This window comes from Podarcis erhardii (assembly GCF_964252035.2).
Source record: "Podarcis erhardii genome assembly, chromosome: 5".
Lineage (NCBI taxonomy): Eukaryota > Metazoa > Chordata > Lepidosauria > Squamata > Lacertidae > Podarcis > Podarcis erhardii.
In genome coordinates this window covers 59,508,080-59,530,540 of record NC_138509.1, presented here as the reverse complement: position 1 = coordinate 59,530,540, position 22,461 = coordinate 59,508,080, and the positions used below count along the sequence as shown (strand labels likewise).

Sequence of the window (22,461 nt, the reverse complement as noted above, 5' to 3'; positions counted from 1 at the left end):
TTTTCACTCATTGCTGAAGCCCTTAATTCTTTCCTGGGCAGTGCTGCTGCACTCAACATCACAGTCTCCCACTTTGCTTCATTTCCCTAAAAAGCCCTATCATGTACCCTACAATTCAGAGTTGTACTACACTACTGCAGATCCCTACCGCTGCTTCTCGGCAAAATGAGGCTAACATGAAATCAGCCCCAGCCCAGCCTGCTTCAATATTGGTATAATTATGGCAGGTTGTCAGCAGAGTATCTTTTAAAGTGTTTGCTGATGCGGGGGGTGGGGTGGGGACATTTTTTGCTATAAAATGTGACTCTGAAAGATGATGGACTACTTACTGTCTTTGCTGCTACATTTTTCTTTTATACATTACTTGTCAGTATTGGATACCCGACTTGTTTTCAGTGGGGTAGCATTCACTTCACCAGCAGTGAAGACCGGCATAAGATGCTTTAAACCAAACCAAGAGCGGAGACACAGGTGTTTCACTCAAGTATTAAATTGGCTAGATCTAGTTTCTTTAATGTCATCCATTGCTTCATTCATTAGCTAGAAACCAATGAATGAGCTTAGTGAGAGCCAGGATACTGAGAGGGGATGGGTGTCAGAAGGAGAAGGAACTGATACTGGTTTCTATGTATTAGTAAAGTTGCACTAATGCAACATTTTTATACATAACATCATATTCATAAAATTTTCTGATCAGCTTGTTTTCTGTACACCACTTAGAGGATTTTTTGTATATTTTAAGTAGTATAGAAATGGTCTAAAATGGATAGAAACCCTGAAAGGTTGGAGGGGTAAGTTTTCTCAAAAAATAGAAGTGAAGATTGGTGCCTGCAGATTTTTGTTCATATCTGGGTCTACAAATTTTATAACCTTTCTGTAGAGCAAGGGGGTGGGGAGTAGAAACCTGTAAATCTGGTGATCATGGCTCATTAGAGGGAGCAACTACCCCCAACCCCAGTGGACGCCTATACGATGCCCATGCCTGCAACAGCTCTAGTAGGATTCGACCTGCCTTCTCCGCTCCTCGCAATACACCCTCCGAGGCAGCAGGGGGCGGTATGACACAGGCAGCTCCATTCGGAACCGAGGCTCCAAAATACGGGGTGGCGAAGGGGGGAAAACACCGGAGGGGGCGCACGGAGTTCTGATTGGTTGCGGACCGGACCAGAAGCGAAGGAAGAGACAGGCGGAGGAGCGGAGACTCACTCTTGCGGTTTCGGCGGCGGCCTCCTGTCCTTCATCCCGTCGGTCGCTCCCAACCCGCCTCGCTATGACGGCGCACAGCTTCGCGCTGCCGATCATCCTCTTCTCCGTCTTCTGGGGGCTCGTGGGAATCGCCGGGCCGTGGCTCGTGCCCAAGGGGCCCAACCGCGGGTGAGGCTCCCCGTCCGCGCAGCCTCCGCCCGCCCGATCCGTCGCCAGGTCTCTCGGTCATCGCCAGATAGATCAATATATGCATTGTGATCTATAATTGCGAGGGAAGGGTGATGGTGGTCCCTGCTAAAGGCTTTGAGAATATCTAGATCTAGATCTAGATACTGTAGATGATTGATTGATTGATTGATTGACAGACAGACAGACAGATAGATAGATAGATAGATATGTGAGAATGACCTATATATCCAAAAAGATCACTGTATAGAGATATTGATATATTGGGAGATGACATGACACACACAAAATCTTTAGCAGGGACCTGCACCCGCTTCCCCCGCAAGTGCGACACTCGCAGGCTTTCCTTCTCTGCAGCCGCCTTTGGCCTTGAAGGAGGCCTGATCCACGGATGCTATGAACAGGGGACTCTGCATCGCTTCAGACTGCCATGTCGGGGGGGGGGGGATCACATTTATGAGTGCTACCTCACGTTGGAAACACCAGCGACCCTGCAAATAGCAAACTAGTATAGCAGCCAAAGGGCTGGGCTAGGGTATTTTTCTCTTATGAACATGGTATATAGGAGTCCGGGTGTGGGAGCAGGGAGGAAGAGCGTTGAGGAGTGCCTGATCTGGGAATCCTTTCTCCTGTGTGACCTGCTTGACTGTTTCAGTAACAGCACAATCCTATCCATGTCTACTCAGAAGTAATTCCTAATATATTCAGTGGGGTTTACTCTCAGGTAAGTAGGGTTAGGCTTGCAGCTTTACTCAATCTTTTTTCTTTTTCATTTTTTCACTTCACAGAGTAATTATTACCATGTTGGTGACTACAGCCATTTCCTGCTATCTCTTGTGAGTATTGCATAGGGGAGATGGGTTGTGGGTGTAGGGCTGGGTTGTACCCAGCAGGAAACCAACCACCCTCATAACTTTATCTAAGTGGCTGCTTCATGAATATTGGGAATCTAGGAAGGAATCCCAAATAGAAGAAGCTCTCCTGTATACACCACCTTAGAGATGCTCAAGTTGCTTCACAGTTGCCAGGTCCTTATTCTACACATAGGTGCATAAACAGCCTGCATCTCTTTCATAAAATAAGCTTTTGGGTAATCTTGGATCATGGTACACTGTCTCTTCCAATATGTCCTAGCATCATTCATGCATGATGCTCCCAGGACCCCACATATGAACAAGGAGTGGATTTTGCATCCCATAACAAGCCTTAGACCATCTCTGATCATACACCAAAGCACTAGACTGTTCTAGCTGCCCTAACATCCTGTCTGGCTCAGCTGTTATGCTAAGCTACACACTCTCAGGCATAATGCACCAGGGCAGATCTTATCTCCTTGTAGTACATTTAAAGAACTAGAAGACCTTGCTCCCTAGATTGTATATCCCTCCTACAGTGACACTGTCCTCTTTATAAGAATAACTGTTACTTGCAAAAATGACCTAGCAGTTAGTGGCAAAATATGACTTTTTGTATTTCAGCACTAGTACAAAAGGAGTTGTGATCCAGTTTATATGTCTCCTTCCTATCTTTCCCTTGCAGCTGGCTTATAGCACTCCTGGCCCAGGCCAACCCGCTGTTTGGACCCCAGCTGAAGAATGAGACCATCTGGTATGTGCGCTTCCTGTGGGAGTGAACTGCACCACTATCAACCAATTCAACAGGTACTTTCTCTATCCAGCGCTACCTAACCTACCTTACTAACACACAAATACATTAGATGCAACTCATTAATAGCTTGTAAGAACAAGGAATCTACTTGCTTCCAGCAGTGGCGTAGCGTGGGGGGTGCAGGGGGGCCAGCCGCACCGGGCGCAATATTTTGGGGGGGGGGCGCGCTCGCACTCGCAGCTCTCTGCCCCTACCTGGCTCACTCTCTCTCACTGCAGTGCTGGCTGTCCGAATCCGATCCGAGCTGCCGGGTCGCCGCCCACTGTGGAGGGGGAGGGTGCCGGGCGTGCGTTGCGGTGCGGAGTGGAGAGCGAGGGAGGGACTATCTGGGGGAGGAACAGTGCAGCGGCCGCCCAGCACAGCGCTCAGCGCGGGAGAGAACCACACCCGACCAGCCCAGGCAGCAGCAAGAAGAAGCTGGCAGCGGCGGCAGGTTAGGGGTTAGGGGCGCAAATTACTTGCCTTGCCCCGGGTTAGGGGGCGCAAATTACTTGCCTTGCCCCGAACCCACACTACGCCGCTGGCTTCCAGTTTACAAAGATTCCCATCCTGGGTTCCTTGCCCGACTCACCTGCCAACGGCATAGCCCAGGGATGGGGAACTTATGGTTCTCTAGATATTATTAGATTCTGACTCCTATTAGCCCAAGCCAGTATAGCCAGTCAGGGATCATAGTCCAGCCACATGAGAATCACAGGTCCCATCCCTGGCTTAACCAATAGAACCAGAAAGGTACCTGTAATCTGTCTCCAATAGTGTTGCCACTCTGTGGTTCTATAGGACAGGTCACTTTCTCATTGTATGTAAAAGGTAGCTATGGTAAATCTCACTGAAAGGGCAACAGGTTGATTGTTCCCAGATATCTTCTATCCTGCTGGGGTAAGGTCAATACTAAGAAATCTTTTTCTCTTTTTCCTAGGCTTCCTTCTGATGCTAGATAACAGCTCCACCCCTTGTCCTTTCCAGTACTAACTCAATGGATCTTTTGTTTGCACTCTAAATTTCCCCACAGCATAGGGCTAAGACCCAAACATATGAAGGGACCATTTCACTTGTTTAACCATCTCCCACCTGTTTTAATTGATGCATCTTGGTGGCATCTGCTCTTGGGTTTGATGTTGTAACTAAATATTCCTCTCTTGGCAGTTAGGGAAAATGTTTGCATTTTGAAAGTCCTGTAATGAGCGCTAAGATTGAATAATTGCTGATGGAACTCTGGACACCTTCCTCACTTTTACATGGTGATGCTCACCCAATAAATCTGTTCTCTCCCTATTTTTGTCCATTAGCACTGAGGCTGCTGCACTAGGATGCATTTGCCTAGAATTCCCCCTTCCACTATTATTTATAATGTTGTGTATTTGTATTTATTGAGTGTAAACTGGTATCGTGAAAATAAATTTTTTTAGTATGTGAGCTTTCTTTGTCTTTTGTTAAAGGCATCTGATATGGGGCCCAGAAGTGCTTGAAATTCAGCCAGGGTAATACTCCAGCCTCTATCCATAGCATCTAATTGGTATTGGGCTGAAATCAAAAGTGGTCTGTGTTTCCTGACAAGGAGCACTTCAGTAAACTCTCCAGGTGGTGTAAGCCAGTGTTTTTCAACCACTGTTCCGCGGCACACTAGTGTGCCGCGAGATGTTGCCTGGTGTGCCGTGGGAAAAATTGAAAAATTCGAAAGATTTAAAAATAAAGTATTTTATAATTTTTCATATTTCTGTTTACTTACTATTTCATAATAAAGTAATTATAAAATACTTTCTTTGTGTTTATTTGATTCCTATTCAAGAGAATTACTTTATATATAGTCAATATAGGCACAGAGTTAAATTTTTTAACATTTTCTAATGGTGGTGTGCCTCGTGATTTTTTTCATGAAACAAGTGTGCCTTTGCCCAAAAAAGGTTGAAAAACACTGGTGTAAGCAACTAAGCCACTGCAAATTTCCAGACTAGGATTTATGATAGTAACCCTATTGTGTTCAGGATGATACAGCAATAAAGCAAGTTCTTTTCCTTTGGCCTACAATTGTAGATTGGTTCTCATTCTTGAGCACAGGTGAGAAATTATGGTTTTTACAGCTAGTAAAACCAACCAGCTACACCAACCAACAAGCTTCCAGCACAACTAGCATCAAGAAACTCTGCTTACACAGTTCAGCATAATTTATTGCTACAGTAACTGGAGTTCAAGTATGAAAACAAATTCATAATTTAACTTAGCCCATAGTTGATTGAGTTTATGGGCTAGGTGTTGTTAAAACAAGTACCAGAGACAGCGTTCCACAGTTCAAGGTGGTCTTCTGTGAAACTTGGAACTGCTGGAAGCCCCAGTGCTGGGACAACAGCACTGAGACACACTGAATGATGGGTAAATGTGGGATTTGAAAGGAGTTTGTGCAAAATGTATTTGTGGGGAGGAGTGTGAAGGAAGGCAGCAAAATATCTGCCTTGGTTTTTTTAAAAGGTTATTTCTTACCCTCAAGGAATCCTGTTTGCACGACTCCTTTTTTGGTCCTATCACAGACATCAACAGAAGTAGGGGGGGGCGTGCTCATAGTAAAGCACCAGAAAGAACCACTTTCTTTCCTTTTGCGGGAGAGCTGTCCAGTTCTTGGCCACACAAGGTCCTTCTCCCTCCCTTCCTGAGTAAATCAAGTTTCTTTGGTCACTTTCAGCTATGCTGCCTTTTGCCCACTGTCAAGGGTAACAGAGATCAGCTTCCCTTGCCTCACAACACCTGCAGCGTGATTCTCCCACAGTGGCTGGGGATTTCAGCCACGGAGGAAAATCTAGAGTCCATTAGGGTTGAGCGGCTTGGGTTAGGGGCAAGTCGGAGCAGACACTGTTTAGGCTCTGGGGTTGGACTGGAGTCCTGCAGAATTCTGGACTAGCCCGCAAGAGAATCACAGCTTCTGGCCCATTAAAAGCCACTGCCAATAGGGCAGACATGGAGAGAGTTCACTGAGAGGTAGTTCTTTTGTCAGGAGGCTGCCTCCTGTGCTGGCAGCGGCACCACTTCTGCTAGCCACAGCAGGTCCAGCTGTGCCACGTGCAACTGCTTCTGGTGGATGCGGCGCAGACGGAAGAGGTAGAGTCCAATTGCAAGCATCACCACAAGAATGCACACAAAAAAAAGGTAGTGGTTATAAACAAAGGAGAGACGGAGCCAAGGGCTGCGAGGTTGGTGGATGCTCTCCTGGCGGAGATCCCTGAAAAACAAAGAAAAATCAGTCTGAAGTTAAAATGTGAAGCTGCGCTAAGCTTGAATCTCTTGCAACTAGCAGACAGAAGCATTCCAGATACTGCAATTAAGTATGATTTCCAAATACCTGGCTTTTCTCAGGCCAGTCCATTTGTACAGTCCATTTGTAAATAGATGAGAGATGTCGAAAACATAGGTTTAGTTTAATGGTTTAAGACACCATGTTGCCTACTGATAAAGGATCCTTCCTTTTCACGCAGGCTCTGTGCTTCATTGAGGGTGCTTTTGATGTCTCTCCCTTACGTACCTCTTAAAAACAAACCAGGTCTCTGCATGCCTCTGCTTTCTCCTTTTCTGTTGTTTTGTTTTTCTTTCAGAAAAGCTCTGCTGGCAGATCACTTGCTTTCTCAAGTTTAAAAAATGCAACTTCAGACTAAACACAGAGTACTGAACTCCTCCATGTTTCAAGCTCAATTCTATGCATACTTATTGAGAGTAAGCCCTCCTCATCTTGAACTCTGTGAGGCTTACTCCCAAGTTCACATATTAATATGACTGAACACTCTAATTGGGGCTAGAAAACCGGCATTTTACTCCTAGTCAAGTGCCATGGTCCAGTTCTTTACTGAAGACCTTGTTTGAAAGACTGATTCTGAAGTAACCAAAAGAACTCTACCACTCTTAAGATGAGAAAACATGTAGTGGGCAGCAATTTAGGTTACCTGAGTGGCAGAAAGCGAGTTTTATAGAGAATGGCTCCCAGTGTCCATTGTACCTCACGATCATACACCAACTGGGCTGTGCGCAGACCAGAATAATCCATGGGGAAATGAAAGCCTTCGTGTAGCACTTGGTGCATCCATGCTGATTTGAAGCACTGGTACCTGCAAGCAGAGCATAGAGACTCCATCACAAATACGCTGGACTGAGGCTCATCAGTTGAGAAGTCTGCTGGGGGGCAATCTTACCCCCACCCCTTCACCGCCCATGGAAGAAGAGTTAAGGACCAAGCACATTCTCTGTGAAAAGAAAGAATGGATTCTTACTTGACACGGTGCAGATCTGCATGTGCTGAGTATAGGTGGTCTCGGAACCTCTGGGTCAATAAGGACCAGCTCAGGCTGCAAAAATCCTGGAAGGAGGCAAAAGACATGAGTGGGCACAGAAACAACACCCCCTTATCCTGGCAAAGTGATCACATATTCTAGAGTCACCTGGGCAGCGCGTGTGAACGTGGGCATGTGGTACAGTCCTCCCAGGCGCAGCACATCTTCGGTGCAGTAGTAGAATTCAGAGAACCCATAGAATTCGCTGTTAACAAAGTCAATTGGTGCCTGATAGGTGTTGCGCAGAGAGACCGTGGTTCTGTTGTCTCCCGCCAGCAGGAGGCGCACTTGCTTCGCGCACGACTGCCAGTCCCCCTGGCCCTTGATGTGCAGGGTCTGTCCGCCATGCTCCACAACATCCTCCAGTCCCACAGGCAGGCAGGGGTCCAAGACGGGCACCCCAGCATTTGCGCCAAGCTGCTCACCCTGCAACCTGCAACAAGAGCCTAAACTTCAGGGTTGGGAAAACACAGACACCCCCAGCGGCAAGTTATGATTGGTGAGTTCTTCTGTGCCAACCCGAAACAGGCTAGAGGTATGCATGCGGACCATCAAAAACTTCTCCCATTGATCTCATCACTCAGGGAGCCTGCCTCCTACAAATAAACACACACTCTCTCCCAGGATGCCACACCCTGAACTCCTGGGGGCAGTGGAATCCAGAGCTGCCTTTAGCCAGACCTTTTGAAACCTGGCAGCATGAGGACATCACCTGTTGCGGGTGGTGGTCTGATTCAGCATCAGCTCTTCGTAGCGCTGTCGGGCGTAGTTGCCCCCAAAGCCCAGGAAGGTGCTGACGTAGACTCGGTACACGTGCTTCGTGTGTTGCATGTCACAGCCAAGGTTGAAATCAGCAAGCAGGCTCTTGGCAGCTTCCTCCTGTTGGTAGCAGAGGGGAGAGTGGCGGGGGAGGGAGAGCAGGAGTAAGAAACAGTGCCCAACCTGGACCATAGCACATATTTCCTTCCCAAACTACACACCTCCTGCGGGGAAGAGAAGGACGTGGAAGTTGGCACCTCATAGGCGATTTGCAGAGAGGCACCTCCCATGTCAAGGATCCCAACAGTCCTCTTTCGCACCAGGGTTTCTTCCTGGCCAGCCAGGGTCACAGAAATCACTGCATCTTCCTCTACAATCCCAGAGGGAGGGAGAGAAAGAGAAAGAGAAAGAGAGAGTTTCCAAAGCAATGGAAGATGGAGATGGAAGATGGCACATCCCCATACCTCTTGGGCTGAACACTAGAAATGTCTAGGGTTTGGGGGGGCGGGGGGGGGCAGAAGTTAGGGAAGAAGTGGGGATCCGTTCTCGTCTCTCTTGCTCACCTTCACTCCTGCTAAACTGCAGAATGGGAAGGGGCCTTAGTTCAGGTCATGTGGGAAAGCCAAATCTCCATTCCTGCTGGGAATCGAGCAAACTGTGCTGGAGATTCCCTCCCTCAAGAGGGAACTGAGCCAAAAGAGAAAACTTCTACCTACCCATTCAACTCCACTGTCCCTTTCCCGCAGTCTCACCTTCTTCGTGGTCAAATCTTCCCAATACAAAGTTGATGCCTATCCAAGAATAGACTCCTGGGAAATTGGGGGTGGGGGAAGAAAGAGAATCAAAAGCAGTGTTGGGTTCCTTGAAGGTACAGGACTTGAGTAGCACCCTGTGAAGTTTGAGGGGAGGGAACAGCCCCAAGGGGCAGGCACCGCCAACAGCAAGTTAAGCTGGTGTAACAGCTAGCTAAGCCCCCAGATCCTGCGCAGTGCTGCCTCACTACCTAACTTCCCCCCTCTCTCCCTTCACCCTTTGCCAAACTCCCTAAGATGATGATTATTTATTTATTTATACCCTGCCCGCCCCAGCCAAGGCCGGGCTCAGAGCAGCTAACAAGCAATAATAAAAACAAGTTGAATGAATACAACTTATTTATTTATTTATTTATTTATACCCTGCCCGCCCCAGCCAAGGCCGGGCTCAGAGCAGCTAACAAGCAATAATAAAAACAAGTTGAATGAATACAACTTAAAAAAAGATTAAAATACAACATTAAAATATTGAAACATTAAAATATTAAAATGCAGCCTCATCACAGTGATGATGGAGTGAGCGAGCCTTTCTGGCCCAACACCTACCTTCTTGCTTCCCAGAGATCACTTCTGCCTGTGATTCTGAGAAGAGGAAATCAAATTCCAAGGGCACATCCTTCACCAGGTCTGCCAGGATGGCCGTCTGCTGCCTGTGAAGATCCACAAGCAGACAAACTGAGCAACTCCCATTTCTTTGTACTGAAATATAATGACCCCCCTCTCCACTGCTCCTTTGCCGAATGGTCAAGATGTCTAAACAGCAGACTCGACCTCATTTCAAAATCCCGTCCTTTTGTCCCCCTGTGCAAGTCACCCTTCTCACTTGGTCTCTTTCCAGCCACGAATTTGCAAACACCCACAACAACTTCATAAGCAGGACTTAATTTTTAGTCCACCTGGGGTGGAGATGACCCATTGCTCACTATCAAGTTAGGGAACCCTGTGTGGGAATGTTGTGGATAGTAGGAGAAGATATATTGATTAAATATTATCCTTCCTCACTCACGTTAGTGAGCTAGTCTCCACCCCCATCGTTCAGCCCGGACACTGAGGTCCAGCGCCGAGGGCTTTCCGGCAGTTCCCTCACTGCAAGAAGTGAGGTTACAGGGAACCAGGAAGAGGGCCTTCTCGGTAGTGGTGCCCACCCTGTGGAACACCTTAACATCTGAAGGCAGCCCTGTTTAGGGAAGTTTTTAATGTCTGAAGTTTTATTCTGTTTTTAATGTTCTGTTGAAAGCCACCCAGAGTGGGTGGGGAAACCCAGCCAGATGGGCGGGTAGAAATAATAAATTATTATTATTAGTAGTAGTAGTAGTAGCAGAGCACATTCCCTTGCACATTGCTGGAAGCTAGTTGATGGATTTGTTAGAATCATTTGAATTGAGCAATCCAGTCTGGCTTGTCCAGATTGGATTGTTCCTGGTAAATTTCCCCTTTAGTTCCCTCTTAAAAAGAATAATGACATGACAGTCTTCTTTTAAAAGTAATGATAAAGTTTACTTACATTCAGTTCACAGTATTGTCCTGAAGGCAGGCTTTATTTTGTAGTCACAGTTACAGTTGTAGAGAAAAGAAGTCTGAGCTAGGTCTCAGACTTTCTACCTTGTGGCTTCCATCCTCTGTAAGAATGAACCATGTGCTGCTGGCTAAGAGCCAGCAGAGGAGTCGCAAAAGAGCAGCAAAAGAGGAAGATGGCTGCGTGACTGGCCCTTTTATAGGGTCTGCTAGGGTCACACCCATCTACCTGGTCACACACAGGGGGAGGATGCTCCAGAGCAGGTATGACAGGAAATCCTCCCTGTCTGGAGCAACATTCCCCTGTGTGTCCACTCTAGGAAACAGGAAATGTTGTATTTGACTGCTACAGTGAAGATACACCCCACATCCTGTCCCTTTCCACTTCAGGATGCAAGTCCATCTGTAGCTCCAAGAGGCCCGGCACTTCCTGCTCCCCAGTCCCAAGCCTACTCTGCTCAGGTCTTGGAAAAATATAGCTCACTCACCAGTCAGGCAGCAGTCTCATTCCTGCAGTACACAAAATGTAGAGGGGAGTCTCCTTGTGCTTGGTACTGGGCACATAGGCAGCAGCAAAGCTGAGCAGCGGCCTGATGTAGTCACTAGCTTTGTCTGGAGTGGCTGCCAGAGTAGAGATCCCTGCACAATGAAAAGGGAATATTCCCTCAGCTGCCATCTCTGCAGAACAACTCTGCCCACCTCCAGGTGCTTGGTGCTTGTGGGTTCACAGCCACCAACAAAAAAGGCATTTGGAAATATCCAAACCTGGCTTGATCTTCTTGACAACAGGCTGGCCGTTACGGTCTCGCATCTGCCGGATGTCCAGCAGGTCGTGCGGATTCCCATTGTGTGGTGGCCAAAAGTATACAAAGACTCGGGACCCGCTGCTCCCGCAATCAATAACCACCCCGTAATTCAGAGATGGGTTATTTGTGTCCGTTGCCTCCAAGGTATGAAACCGTTCCAGGTACCTGCAAGGGGAATGAGGAAGATTTGGAGTTAAGAGTTAGAGACCAGACCAGTCTTCACACCCCTAAAAGAAAATAAAAAGGCAGATCCAGCATTCCATAAAACGCCTGCTCTGCTCTTTCAGAGGCTGTCTATTATTGCACAACAGCAATAACAGGAATTACAGGAACACAAAATGCCTATATCACTTCTCCATAAATGCTTCAAGCGATGCTGACCCAGCATGTGCATCTAGTCCCTGCGGAGGCTCTCATTCCCCCTTCTAGAAACCAGATGAAAGTTATTGGAATCCCCCTAGGCACTGGATTCAGCTCCCCAGGAACCAGAGAACTGAAGCAGACATCCCAACCTACCCACTTTGTGCCATTTCATCGGTGCAATCAGAAAACAGGACTGAGAGACCACACCATGTCCAGCCATTAAGAAGAAAGCTAACCAAATTAGTGGGTTTTGCAGATCCATTAGACAGAGAATTCATGCCACCACAGTTTTTATTGATCCTGCTCCCCTTTCTTGCACTGAAGGAAATTCTGGCTCAGTCAGCACAGCCTCTGCTGCTTCCCCCACCCAGCAGCAGCAGCGGTGGAACAAAGCAAGGGTTTGAAGAAGGCCATCCCACGGCCAACTGCCACAGGGCCAAATGTTCCAACATCCTGACTTTTGCAGAAGAGGGCATAGATTCCCTGGGCACTCAGCTAGAGCAGCAGCTCTCACAAATGCCACGCACCACCCCAAGTATTCCAGTTGGATTTCCCCATGGACACAGGAGCCAAGAGATGCACAGATACAATTGCATCTAATCCAAGAGGGAGGAGAGGCCAGACCTATCACAGACAGGTCAGGTCACAAAAGTTGAGGCATGGAAGGAGGAAAGGGCAAAGGAAGAGGAGAAGCAGGAAGACCCAAGGCCTGCCATGTGGTAGGACTACCATGGCTGAGGCAGTGCCAGGCCCTCTGAACTGTGTCAGGTGGGACAAGAAGTTTATCAGAGTCTGAGTTCTAGAGGAGCCATTGAATGTCACATTATTTGAGTACAGTAATTGGTAGTCTGTCCCAACAAGAAAATTCTGTCCAATCCACATCACATTGAAAAAATAAAAGCCATGCAGCTAAATGCATATTGTAGGATCAGCTCTGCTCTTGAAAGAAGAGGCACAAGCATTAGTCCCAGGTCCAGCAATGAACCTGCTGAAGGTAAGCTGGTGTGCATCTGATGAATGGCTGGGGTAACCCAGCCAGATGAGCAGGGCATTATTATTATTATTATTATTATTATTATTATTATTATTATTATTACTATTGCCAGGATGGGCTCATCTTGGATTCCTATATATGCCACCTTGAGTTCCACGATGAAAGAAAAGCAGGATATACATTCCATAATTAATAAATATAATTACTGCAGGATGTTATGCAAATAAATGCTGGATGTTACTGGATATTATGCAAACAAAAGCTGCAGCAGAAATGCCCTTTTAAAATTAAAGGCAAGTTGCTACCAGCCATAAGGGAAGCTGAGAGAATGTATACAATGTGAATGTATAGTTTAGAGGAAATGTGAATTTAAAAGTAATTACCAATCTCTCCTTTGGTCTGAAAATGACTTGTTTAAGGTGGTTGTCAAATGCAAATAGCTGGCTTTTGCCAAAACATTTACCCTACCTTTATCTTAATGGCCCATTTTAAAGTGATAACATCAACAAGTCTAGACTTGTTAATCTTATAAAGAACCGCAGCTGGAGAGACCCTCTTTAGCATATCAAATAAAATTCTGGCTTCAGAGGAAGTACTGTCATTTTCCAGCAGACCATGAGAAGTCTGGTTCAGATTGGGGGATCCTAACTTAGAATCTTAAAACTATCCCCTCATTTCTTAAGATACATCTGGGGGACAGGCAGTATTGCCTATGGAAAATCATCAGCTTTCATCCTTGACTTAAAGAACTGTTCCTTGTCATCTTACGAACAGAAATGTAAATAATTACTTCCTAGTTTAGTAATTTTTAATTCTTAGTAATCTGCCCAGCATATTTAGCACCAATGAAGAACCAGTTAGTAATGTTAAGAAGTTTTGTTGTTGTTGTTGTTACCTTTTGTTTTCTTTACGAGTTGCTTGTTGTCTTTTATGCTTTCCTATCTCTCTGGTGTTATATTTATTGACAACTTCCTTTCTTTAGGAACAGCAGACTGGTGTTAATACTTCAACTCACACATCTAGTCATTTTGAAATTTTACTCATCTTAAGAGGAGTGGGTATAGGGAAAAGTGAGGTGTCTGAAGTGGGAAGCCTCTTCTCCTCATGGCAGTTCCTTGTGCGATTTAGAAGTCTGCTAAATCAGGACTTCACACACAGAGAGAGAAAGAGAGAGAGAGAGAAAGCTCTGAACTTTGTACAGATGATGCTGTGGAGAGGGGTTGGCAGCACAGTTCTCCAGCTTCTCCTCACATTTTTGCTTACATGTGAAGCCTGAATACCCAAACAGGGACTGTGTAAAAGAAGGTGGGCAAACCAGTTCAAGCAACTGCTTCTGTGCCAGATACCTCACACTTTCCAACTGCAGAACACCAACTGGCAGCAGAATTGCCAGTCCCTATGCAAACGTACTGAACAGCATTATATGTGTGGGTTGGGAATCATTTAAGGGCAAAATTTGGGACTTCCCAGCAGTTAAACCTTGGGTTCTTATGTTGACACGCTGACAGTCCTTCATTCCCAACATTTCACTAAATGAAGAGCGCCAACAGAAGCCCTGTGAAAGCACTGCCCAGCAGGACTAGCACAGCATCTTCCTCCTCCCCCTCCAGCTTAAAAGGGCTTCAGCCTTTGTGGGTGGGAAAATGCCAGCTGAACTCAGTCCATGTGGCTTCTTCCCATCACTCCCATTTTGTTGCTGGATGGGAACTGTGAAATATGCCCTGCCATTTCCTCTGCAGTTTTTTCCATCAAGCATCTCCTTTTCTACTGCTATATTTGTGTTACATAAAAAATGCAGAAATATATGCCCAATTTTGTAACCCAAGACCAAGATCGTAGAAGAACAGAGGGGAAAGGAGGGGGATAGAAGGACTTTGTGTGCCATAGAAACTGCCACCTTGTTTGGTGCCACTAACTCTCCCCTCCCCCCCTCCCGTTTCCCCAGGAAACCAGATTCTACACTATGTGTAGCATGTATAGCAAGGGTGAGGAACCTGCCCCCCCCACCAGGTGGTGTTAGGACTCCCAGCTCCTGTTAGTAACAGTGACCATTGTCAATTGTCAGGAACAATGAGCCTTGTAGTCCAACATCTAGAGCAGGGGTAGCTACCCTTGGCTCTCCATATGTTGATGAACTATTGGTCATCAGCTATTGGTCATGTTGGCTAGGCATGATGGGATCTGGGAGTCCAACAACACCCAAAGTACAGAATAATCTTAGCTTTGATTAAAAGGCACACAGTACTTTCTGACCCTGAAGACACCTAATATACGCCATACAGCGTAGCACTTTCCTTTAGGGTTCGTTTCATTTCATGCATAAACTAATATGTCTTGCTGGACAATTGCTTCCTTAAACCCATTTCATTTCTTGCAGCTCCCCTCTATTTTAGAGCAGGAAAAAAATAATTACATCTGGCTTTATCTCACAAAGATGTGCAAAAAAGGTATTTTGTGCTGCTGTACCTTACTTTAGAACATACTGTTTTTCAAAAGTCTGTTGGCTGCCCTAGCTGCCTCAGAGCAGTATACTGTGCCATATTCTTAACTAATCTCTCTAAGCGTTTTGTAGGGTACAAAGTGGCCTTTTCACCTATATGAACAACCCATTTCAGAAGCAATTAATTTAGAATGCTTTGCTAAAGCTTAGCTAACTTGGAAATACAAGCAATGGAAGTTGACTGACTCCTTTGAAAGCATCTTTTTGCCTTATCCCAGCATGCTTCATGCCAGTCCAGTGCAGTCACATTCACCCACCTTTCAGACTGCCAGTCCCGAGAACTACTTTTCCAACGCCATAGATTTGTGATTCCCACAAACAGCAAAATACTGGCTGCAACGAAGAGGCCCAGCAGGCCCAGCCGCTGACGGAGACAAAGGCTCACTGAAGGCACTGTGAAGTGCCAAGATGCTGGACACAGACAGGAAAAACTGATCCTGGAAGAAGGGGAAAATCAGATTAAACAGTTGTTAAACGTCTAGCAAAGTCTCATCAGTCATCCACAGGTCCTTGCCAACAAAATGATCTTAGAAATCCAAGTGCTGAAGCTTCCAACATACACAGCTAAACCAGCATAGCCTACAGCTGGAAGTTTGGTACAGGAGGATCCTTCTTCCAAAGCAGCTGGGAATGTAATAAGGAGCAGATGGGACCCATGTGAGTACGGAGTACTGCAGTCTTAAAAGGACATTTTAACGGCATTGGCAACCTTGCATCTAAACAAGCCAACTGAGTCAGCTAGCAATAGTTTGCAATTAATCACCAACAATGCAAGCCTATGCATGTTCATTCAGAAGTACATCCTACTATATTCACTGGGCTTACTCCCTGGGATTGCAGCCATAATCATTAACACATCTCTGTGGAAGGGCACACACGACGTGCATTGTACATTTTCAATCTTTCCTAACTTGCAGGTGAGCCTCTGCTACTCTGTTCTTCGTTCCCACTTCCCCTTTCCCAACCATTCATTTGGGACTTGAATAATAATGGGGTTAAAGTGCTGGGAAACAATCAGAGATACTCTGCAGAGACCACGTGGAAACACTCAGGCTGCCCTTCTACCCTGCACCGATTAGCACCAAGCTGTGATCTTTGAACTTAAGTGGCTGCTAGCCAGGTTGGCTGTAGCAGCAGAGGTTTTTAAGACATACCAGCCTCACAGAGGGAGCAAGGGAAGAGGCTGACAGCATCACTGTAACTAGGGTCATCAGGGGAAAGGGAGCAGAAGAGAAGGGTAGATAACGCTGTGTGTATCCCAATCTCTGAGCAGCAAGAGAAGATCGTGCCATGAGCACAAATCAAAAGGCAACGCCAAAGCTTTCAGATAGAATCCCTGCAGCAAAGCTGTTCTAAATGCAAAACCCCTGTCCCAAAGCCATGCCAATCAACAAGCAATCTCGAACCCAGATCAGTGCTGGGCTATATCTGGTTTTCAGATCAAGAGTTCTTTGTTGAGATCCTTCCATTTCTTTGTTGGTCTCCCCCTGCGCTTGTGGGTGAGGGGTCTCAAACTCCAGGCCCCAAGGCTCCCACAGCGCACCTGCTCTTCCAGTGGCATCGAGGTCGCCACCGCCCTGCCTAGCAGCCGGGAAGCAGCCCACGCCCACGGGGTACAACGATGACAACGAGGAGGAGGAAGCCGGCAACGCCGGAAAGGAAACCGTGTGGGCAATTCGTAGTGGGACACGCGATCCCATCACCTCACCTGGCCATGTGCTCGCCCCGCAGTCTGTCAGCTTCCAGTGCGGATCCCAGGAGGAAGTAGCATCTCTTTCGGCTCCTCCAAGTTGCGGGATGAACCTGGACCCTGAAAAAGGAAGGAAGAGACGGAGTGGTTAAACCAGGGATCAGCGCCGACGACCTTCCCGCTCTACCCCCTGAAAGGGCCACAAAATTGGTCCGTTAATGAATGCTCCACATTTCATCCCATGCTGAGATCAGCTTCACCCAGAGAGAGAGAGAGAGAGACGCGCCTCTGGCCGCAGAGCAGGCTCCTCCGCCCGGCAGTGCCGCGGTTCCCCTTCCACACAGGCAGCGCTCCTTTCCCCCCCGCTTCCCCGGAGAGCCCGACTTACCGCTTCCTTCGCCCCGCGCTCGCCGTCCGGCGCCACGACTTCGTCGGCCCTTTGCTCCAGCCACGTCCCCAGGGCGACCGGGCTGGGCGGCAGCCAATGGCAGAGCCCGGGTAAGGTTGACGCAACCGAACCGAGTCGGCCTGGGCTCCGCCTCCCGCGGCGGGCAGCCAACCAGCTGCGCTTTCCGAAGGGCACGCCGCGCTTCCCAGGACGGGACTGATACTCTCCTCAAGTGTCATTCAGTAATTTCCAACACGTCACAAGCTCTGGGCCAACCCGGCGAGGGTCATTCGGGCGGGTTTTCGTTACGTCATGCGTATATTGCCCAATTCGTAGGCCCAAGGGTGCCTTTTCAACGTACACCTCCTTTTTTTGTGTGTGGGCCTCGTCTTCGCCGGAACGCGCAGGCGCTCTGTTGCCCATTCGCAGCCCCCAGTCGACTCTCACACTGCATGTTTGGTCCACCAATGTACAGGCATATTCTTCCCACGGCAACGTCATCACTGAAAGCAAGCCAACCAACATCCACAAACAAACCCCACGCACCATAGAAAACTGCGCAGCCTTATTACAAGCCTGTCAGTTTGAACGGCAGGCATCGTAGCCAATACCTTTCTCCTTTTCCTTACGTATCTCGAATAAAGGGGAAAAGTAGCCAATCGGGTGAGGAACGAACGAAAGGTCAAAGAGGTATTGCCCAATAGCCTCTCTGGATAGGCGGGAGACAGGACGGACGTTAGCCAATGGAAGAGAGCGTGAGTCGCAGCCTACCAATGGACATTGGCTCGGGGCGGCGCGAAAACCGTCCGCGGCCAATGAGTGACATCCATGGGCGGGGCGGACAGAGCGGGAGCCGCAGGACCGAGTGTGCAGCCCGCAACGGACTCGACGGCGGTGCCATGGAGCTCGGGGCGGGCGGCGCGGCGGGGCCCGGGCAGCGCGGCGGGGCAGAGCCGGGCCGCCAGCTCCTCCTGCTGCTGGGCGGGGGCGACGGTGGAGGGGCGGGTTGGGCGTGGCCCGCGGGGGGTGGCGGGGCGGGAGGGACTGGCACGGACACGGAGGCCGGCCCGGAGCCGGACTACGAGGCCCTCCCGCGGGGCTCCGCCGCCTCCACCCACATGCTCGCAGGGGCTGTGGCGGGGGTGCTGGAGCACAGCCTCATGTACCCGGTGGACTGTGTCAAGGTGAGCACGGGCGCCGGCCGAGCTGCTCTCGCGCCTCCGGGAGCAGGGCGGGTGCTGGCGGGAGTCGGGGGGGCGGGGAGCTGAGACGAGACGAGACGCGGGAGTCCCTGGGCAGGACCTGAGAGCGGTTAACCGGCACACGATCTTCATTAGTGTTGCACTTTAATCCGCATCACCGGACGGTCCGACTAGATCCGAATTTAGCAAAAAGGGGGGGGACCAGAGTTGACAGAAAGGCGAAGGATGTGTCCCCCGATGAACGCGATGGAGCTAACGACTTCGGGGAGGGAGGGATCAAACACGTTCTCGGCTCTTTTGCTGGCTAATGGCAGAAGTGCCAACGAACGATCGCTTGACAGGAGAGTTATGTGTTGCCGCCACTAGTTGACAAGAAGCAAGATCGGTTTCCTTGATCACGTTTCAGGCCTTCACTTTTGCCGCCAAAGCGACCGACCTGGTTCCAGAAATATTTGGTCTCAGTCATGGGATTGGGAGAAAGGGGTAAGGTGTGTGTGTGGGGGGGTTGTACATATGGTAGAGTCCTGGCAGACGCGAAGGCCCTCTGGTGATCTGCAGACACCTACGAAGGTCTCCTGCGAGCACTCATTTGTGTGCAGCCATCAAATGCAGCTGAATGGCTCTGAAAGGAAGGAGTGTCCAGGGTTGGGAGAGCTGGGTGTGGAGCGCTTACTAGGCTAAGTCCCTTGGCATATCTAACCTGCTCCCCTCCCTGCGCTGGCAGACAAGGATGCAGAGCCTGCAACCGGAACCTGCTGCTCGCTACCGGAATGTGCTGGAGGCCCTGTGGCGGATCGTGCGGACTGAAGGGATCTGGCGACCCATGCGTGGATTGAACATCACAGCCACAGGGGCAGGCCCTGCTCATGCCTTGTATTTCGCCTGCTACGAAAAGTTGAAAAAGACACTTACCGACATTATCCATGCTGGGGGCAATAGTCACGTGGCCAACGGTATTGTCCCTTCTTGCCTCCTTGCCCCACCCTGAGGGTCCCTATGTTCCCAGCTAGGACTGTTAGTAAAATGAAGAACTGGATGCCTGGTTCTTTCTTCTTCTTCTTGTTTAGTCGTGTCTGTGACCCCATGGACCAGAGCACGCCAGGCACTCCTGTCTTCTTTCTTACTGCTGTTATATTGCTAACTTCTGAATCCTATTTACTATTTACATTCTTCCCTGATGCTGTGTTCCCTTCACTCCAAGCATTATCTAACCATGATAATTAGGAATGTAGGATTTCTCATTGACTTTTGAAAGGAATTTGTGAATGAGAAGGGATTGTGGGAATATGGGGCAGATAGCTGCAGTTTCCACCAGAGCAGACAAACTTTCTGTATTGTGAAGATAGTTTGAAATATGATAGAAGAATGGGTGTGTTGCTGTTAGTATTTCATTTTGACTTTGTATAGTGCTCTTCCTTTGAAGCAGCTGTCCCAGATATGTTCATGTTCATATCTGCTCTTACATTTGTCCTTTTAGCATCCTCATTTTTGAATGGGGAGAACCCCAAGCTTGCTGTAACGTGTGGTAGAGTCTGTGTGGTCTGCTTATATTTACTTTTTCACAATAGCATGCTTCTGAGGCTCCTTCATCACTGATAGTCTGGACAGATAATAGGAAGACCTAATTAGCTGGAGATCCTAGAATTTTGGAACTAACTCACCTGACTGAAGCTTGTTGGATGTGTTAGCAGGACGGCGGAAGAATCCTAAATAGCTGCAAGATGGTCTTGGCTCTTCTCTGCTCTAGGAATTAAAGATGATAGATAATTTACAGTGCAATCCTAACCATGTTTACTCAGAAGTAAGTCCTATTTAATTCAGTGGACTTACTCCCAGGTAAGTGGAGTTAGGATTGCAGTCATAGTCTTCTGACCCCCCCCCAAATCCTTCCAATGTGGGTCGAGATTAATATGATAAATATTGCCTGCACTGAAGCCTTGAATATTTCTGATATTCCCTTTCTGAAAACTGATGCTAACTTCTCAATGAACTTTCATTCTCTCTTGGGGAGGGGGGTGTCCCTATTTGCTCACATACACTCCTCCGGTGGCACATTGTGAGAGCTCCTTAGGTCTTCTTCCCACTTTTCACATGTAATAGTCCTTGTTTTGCAGGCGCAGCAGGCTGTGTGGCAACATTGCTTCATGATGCAGCCATGAACCCAGCAGAAGGTAATGTTGCTTCCCAGCAGTCCTGCAACTTTCATGCAGCTTGTGCTGCTCCCTTCTTGTCACCAGGGGGTGCTTTCATGTTGCTTGTGATACAGTTCAGACATGCAGCCTTACCTGCTACAAGGGTTCTTTGGATGCAGCGGGTGGGTGGTGGACAAGACTTTGGCTGAAGCAAAGAAGGTATTTGTGTGTCTGCCCTTGCTCTTGGTGTTGAAAAATGACATAAAAACAATATTGCAACTTGTCTTTCATATTTGTGTTCCCTACATTGTGTAGGCATATTCAGATCACATTTCAGTAACCCCCGTTTTACTGTTTTTTCATGAGTTGTGGAGTTCTGCAGGATTTCCTGGGTGGGTAGATAGATCACACTGAGGCAAGTTTGAGGGATGCAGGGGCCCCTGAATCTATTAAAGTGTTTACGTAGAATGCACCCTGTTCAGATCACTGCACTTACTTATACATTTTTTCTTTGCTCCTCCCTGCCCTTCTCTCGTCTCCATGGCTGGGCTGCTGCTGTCATCTTGTGATCAGTGGTAAAGCAGAGAATGCAGATGTACAACTCTCCATACCAGCGAGCAACAGACTGTGTACGTGCTGTATGGTGCAATGAAGGGGCAGGAGCTTTCTACCGAAGCTACACCACTCAGCTGACTATGAATATCCCCTTCCAGGCCATCCACTTCATGGCATATGAATCTTTGCAGGAACACCTCAATCCTCACAGACAGTACAACCCTAGTTCCCATATGGTGGCAGGGGCCTGTGCTGGGGCCATTGCTGCTGCTGCCACCACCCCATTGGACGTTTGCAAGACACTGCTGAATACCCAGGAGGCCCTGGCACTGAATACCAACATCAGTGGGCACATTACAGGCATGGCTCATGCATTCAGGACGGTGTACCGCGTGGGTGGGCTGACTGCCTATTTTCGAGGGGTACAAGCACGTGTCATTTACCAGATGCCCTCCACAGCCATTGCCTGGTCTGTGTATGAGTTCTTCAAATACTTCCTTACCAAGCGAAAGGAGGAACGATTGGCCGGGAAGTGAAATGTGACTCCACCCGCTGGATTGGCTGGTGCCAGACTCAGATGACAAGCAAGCCTTTGGAATAACGATGCCGCCTCTTGCCTGCTGCTGCATTTTGCACAGCCCATCATCCTTCTCCCAAATGGATAGTACACAATGAGCAGCAGCTTGGCCTGCCCTTTTCTAGCCTGTCACCTAACAAGCATCTCCCTTGCCCCAAAAGTTGTATTCCCTTAAAAGAGGTGGAGACTACCATGAGCTACCGTGAGCACACTGGAACTTGGGGTGATGACCTGCATACCCTGAACGGGTTGCTGTTACGACAACGTGGTGATGGAGGCAGGGGAAGTGTTAGCTGAGCTGTTGTCTAGTAGCACACACACAAACCTCATGCTCTCTGGGAAGGCTTTGATTGTTGTGGCCCTTGGCACCTCCAATAAAGTCTGCTTTATCGTCACAGCCCTTGTTTGCTATTATTCTCCTTATCTCTTGCTCTCTTTTTAGCAGCTATAGGGCTTTGTTACAGGTATGTTAGCCCAACCTATAGCAGGATGGTCTAAATTGTTTCCTCTTGTGGTAGGTGGGAGAGTAGAAGTGAGATTAGTATCATATAATGCCGCATCTTGTAAGAGTAATATTGATCCATGAAGAACCAGCTTTCTATTGTCATTATATTTGGAGAGCATTTATGTTCCTACAGGATACCGGCACCAGACAACTGACAGCTTTAGGTGATTCTTGTTCCTCCCATATATATTTCAGCAGTATTCTTACCTACCAACATAGCTCAAACACACATTCTTATAGTAGCAGGGGAAAAGATGCAGTGTCTGCCTCAGTCGGGTGTTCTTTCAACTGGC

At 48.1% G+C, this 22,461-nt stretch overlaps 3 protein-coding genes across 3 annotated transcripts; 2 read left to right on the top strand and 1 right to left on the bottom strand.

Moving 5' to 3' along the window:
- Nucleotides 1–1,192: 1,192 nt before the first annotated feature.
- On the top strand, nucleotides 1,193–4,061 carry ATP6V0E2 (ATPase H+ transporting V0 subunit e2). The gene is made up of 4 exons (XM_081863833.1): nucleotides 1,193–1,374; nucleotides 2,181–2,228; nucleotides 2,932–3,053; nucleotides 3,980–4,061. The coding sequence occupies exons 1-3, from the start codon at nucleotides 1,271–1,273 to the stop codon at nucleotides 3,023–3,025; spliced, it is 246 nt and encodes an 81-aa protein (XP_081719959.1). The 5' UTR covers nucleotides 1,193–1,270; the 3' UTR covers nucleotides 3,026–3,053; nucleotides 3,980–4,061.
- Nucleotides 4,062–5,003: 942 nt separating this feature from the next.
- ENTPD7 (ectonucleoside triphosphate diphosphohydrolase 7) lies at nucleotides 5,004–17,796 on the bottom strand. The gene is made up of 13 exons (XM_081863822.1): nucleotides 17,198–17,796; nucleotides 16,828–16,929; nucleotides 15,377–15,556; nucleotides 11,222–11,427; nucleotides 10,945–11,095; nucleotides 9,488–9,591; nucleotides 8,882–8,938; nucleotides 8,351–8,499; nucleotides 8,083–8,249; nucleotides 7,479–7,803; nucleotides 7,311–7,396; nucleotides 6,987–7,148; nucleotides 5,004–6,271 (listed from the first exon to the last, which is right to left on the bottom strand). Exons 1-13 carry the CDS (start codon nucleotides 17,434–17,436, stop codon nucleotides 6,043–6,045), a joined length of 2,157 nt encoding a protein of 718 aa, XP_081719948.1. The 5' UTR covers nucleotides 17,437–17,796; the 3' UTR covers nucleotides 5,004–6,042.
- A 129-nt stretch (nucleotides 17,797–17,925) lies between these two features.
- On the top strand, nucleotides 17,926–22,058 carry SLC25A28 (solute carrier family 25 member 28). Its single transcript, XM_081863826.1, has 4 exons — nucleotides 17,926–18,381; nucleotides 19,124–19,352; nucleotides 20,514–20,570; nucleotides 21,105–22,058. The coding sequence occupies exons 1-4, from the start codon at nucleotides 17,941–17,943 to the stop codon at nucleotides 21,620–21,622; spliced, it is 1,245 nt and encodes a 414-aa protein (XP_081719952.1). The 5' UTR covers nucleotides 17,926–17,940; the 3' UTR covers nucleotides 21,623–22,058.
- Nucleotides 22,059–22,461: the final 403 nt, after the last annotated feature.

What these genes read in the sequence shown, in the direction of transcription:
- ATP6V0E2 (XM_081863833.1), top strand. Translation starts at nt 1,271, where the DNA reads ATGACGGCGCACAGCTTCGCGCTGCCGATCATCCTCTTCTCCGTCTTC. An exon ending in CCCAAGGGGCCCAACCGCGG is followed by an intron (nt 1,375 to 2,180) that starts GTGAGGCTCCCC and finishes TTCACTTCACAG; the next exon opens with AGTAATTATTACCATGTTGG. An exon ending in GCCATTTCCTGCTATCTCTT is followed by an intron (nt 2,229 to 2,931) that starts GTGAGTATTGCA and finishes TTTCCCTTGCAG; the next exon opens with CTGGCTTATAGCACTCCTGG.
- ENTPD7 (XM_081863822.1), bottom strand. Translation starts at nt 17,436, where the DNA reads ATGACACTTGAGGAGAGTATCAGTCCCGTCCTGGGAAGCGCGGCGTGC. An exon ending in ATGAGACTGCTGCCTGACTG is followed by an intron (nt 9,592 to 10,944) that starts GTGAGTGAGCTA and finishes GGATCTTCACAG; the next exon opens with GCAGCAGACGGCCATCCTGG. An exon ending in CGTTCACACGCGCTGCCCAG is followed by an intron (nt 7,397 to 7,478) that starts GTGACTCTAGAA and finishes GCCTCCTTCCAG; the next exon opens with GATTTTTGCAGCCTGAGCTG.
- SLC25A28 (XM_081863826.1), top strand. Translation starts at nt 17,941, where the DNA reads ATGGAAGAGAGCGTGAGTCGCAGCCTACCAATGGACATTGGCTCGGGG. An exon ending in CAATAGTCACGTGGCCAACG is followed by an intron (nt 19,353 to 20,513) that starts GTATTGTCCCTT and finishes CTTGTTTTGCAG; the next exon opens with GCGCAGCAGGCTGTGTGGCA. An exon ending in AGCCATGAACCCAGCAGAAG is followed by an intron (nt 20,571 to 21,104) that starts GTAATGTTGCTT and finishes TCTTGTGATCAG; the next exon opens with TGGTAAAGCAGAGAATGCAG.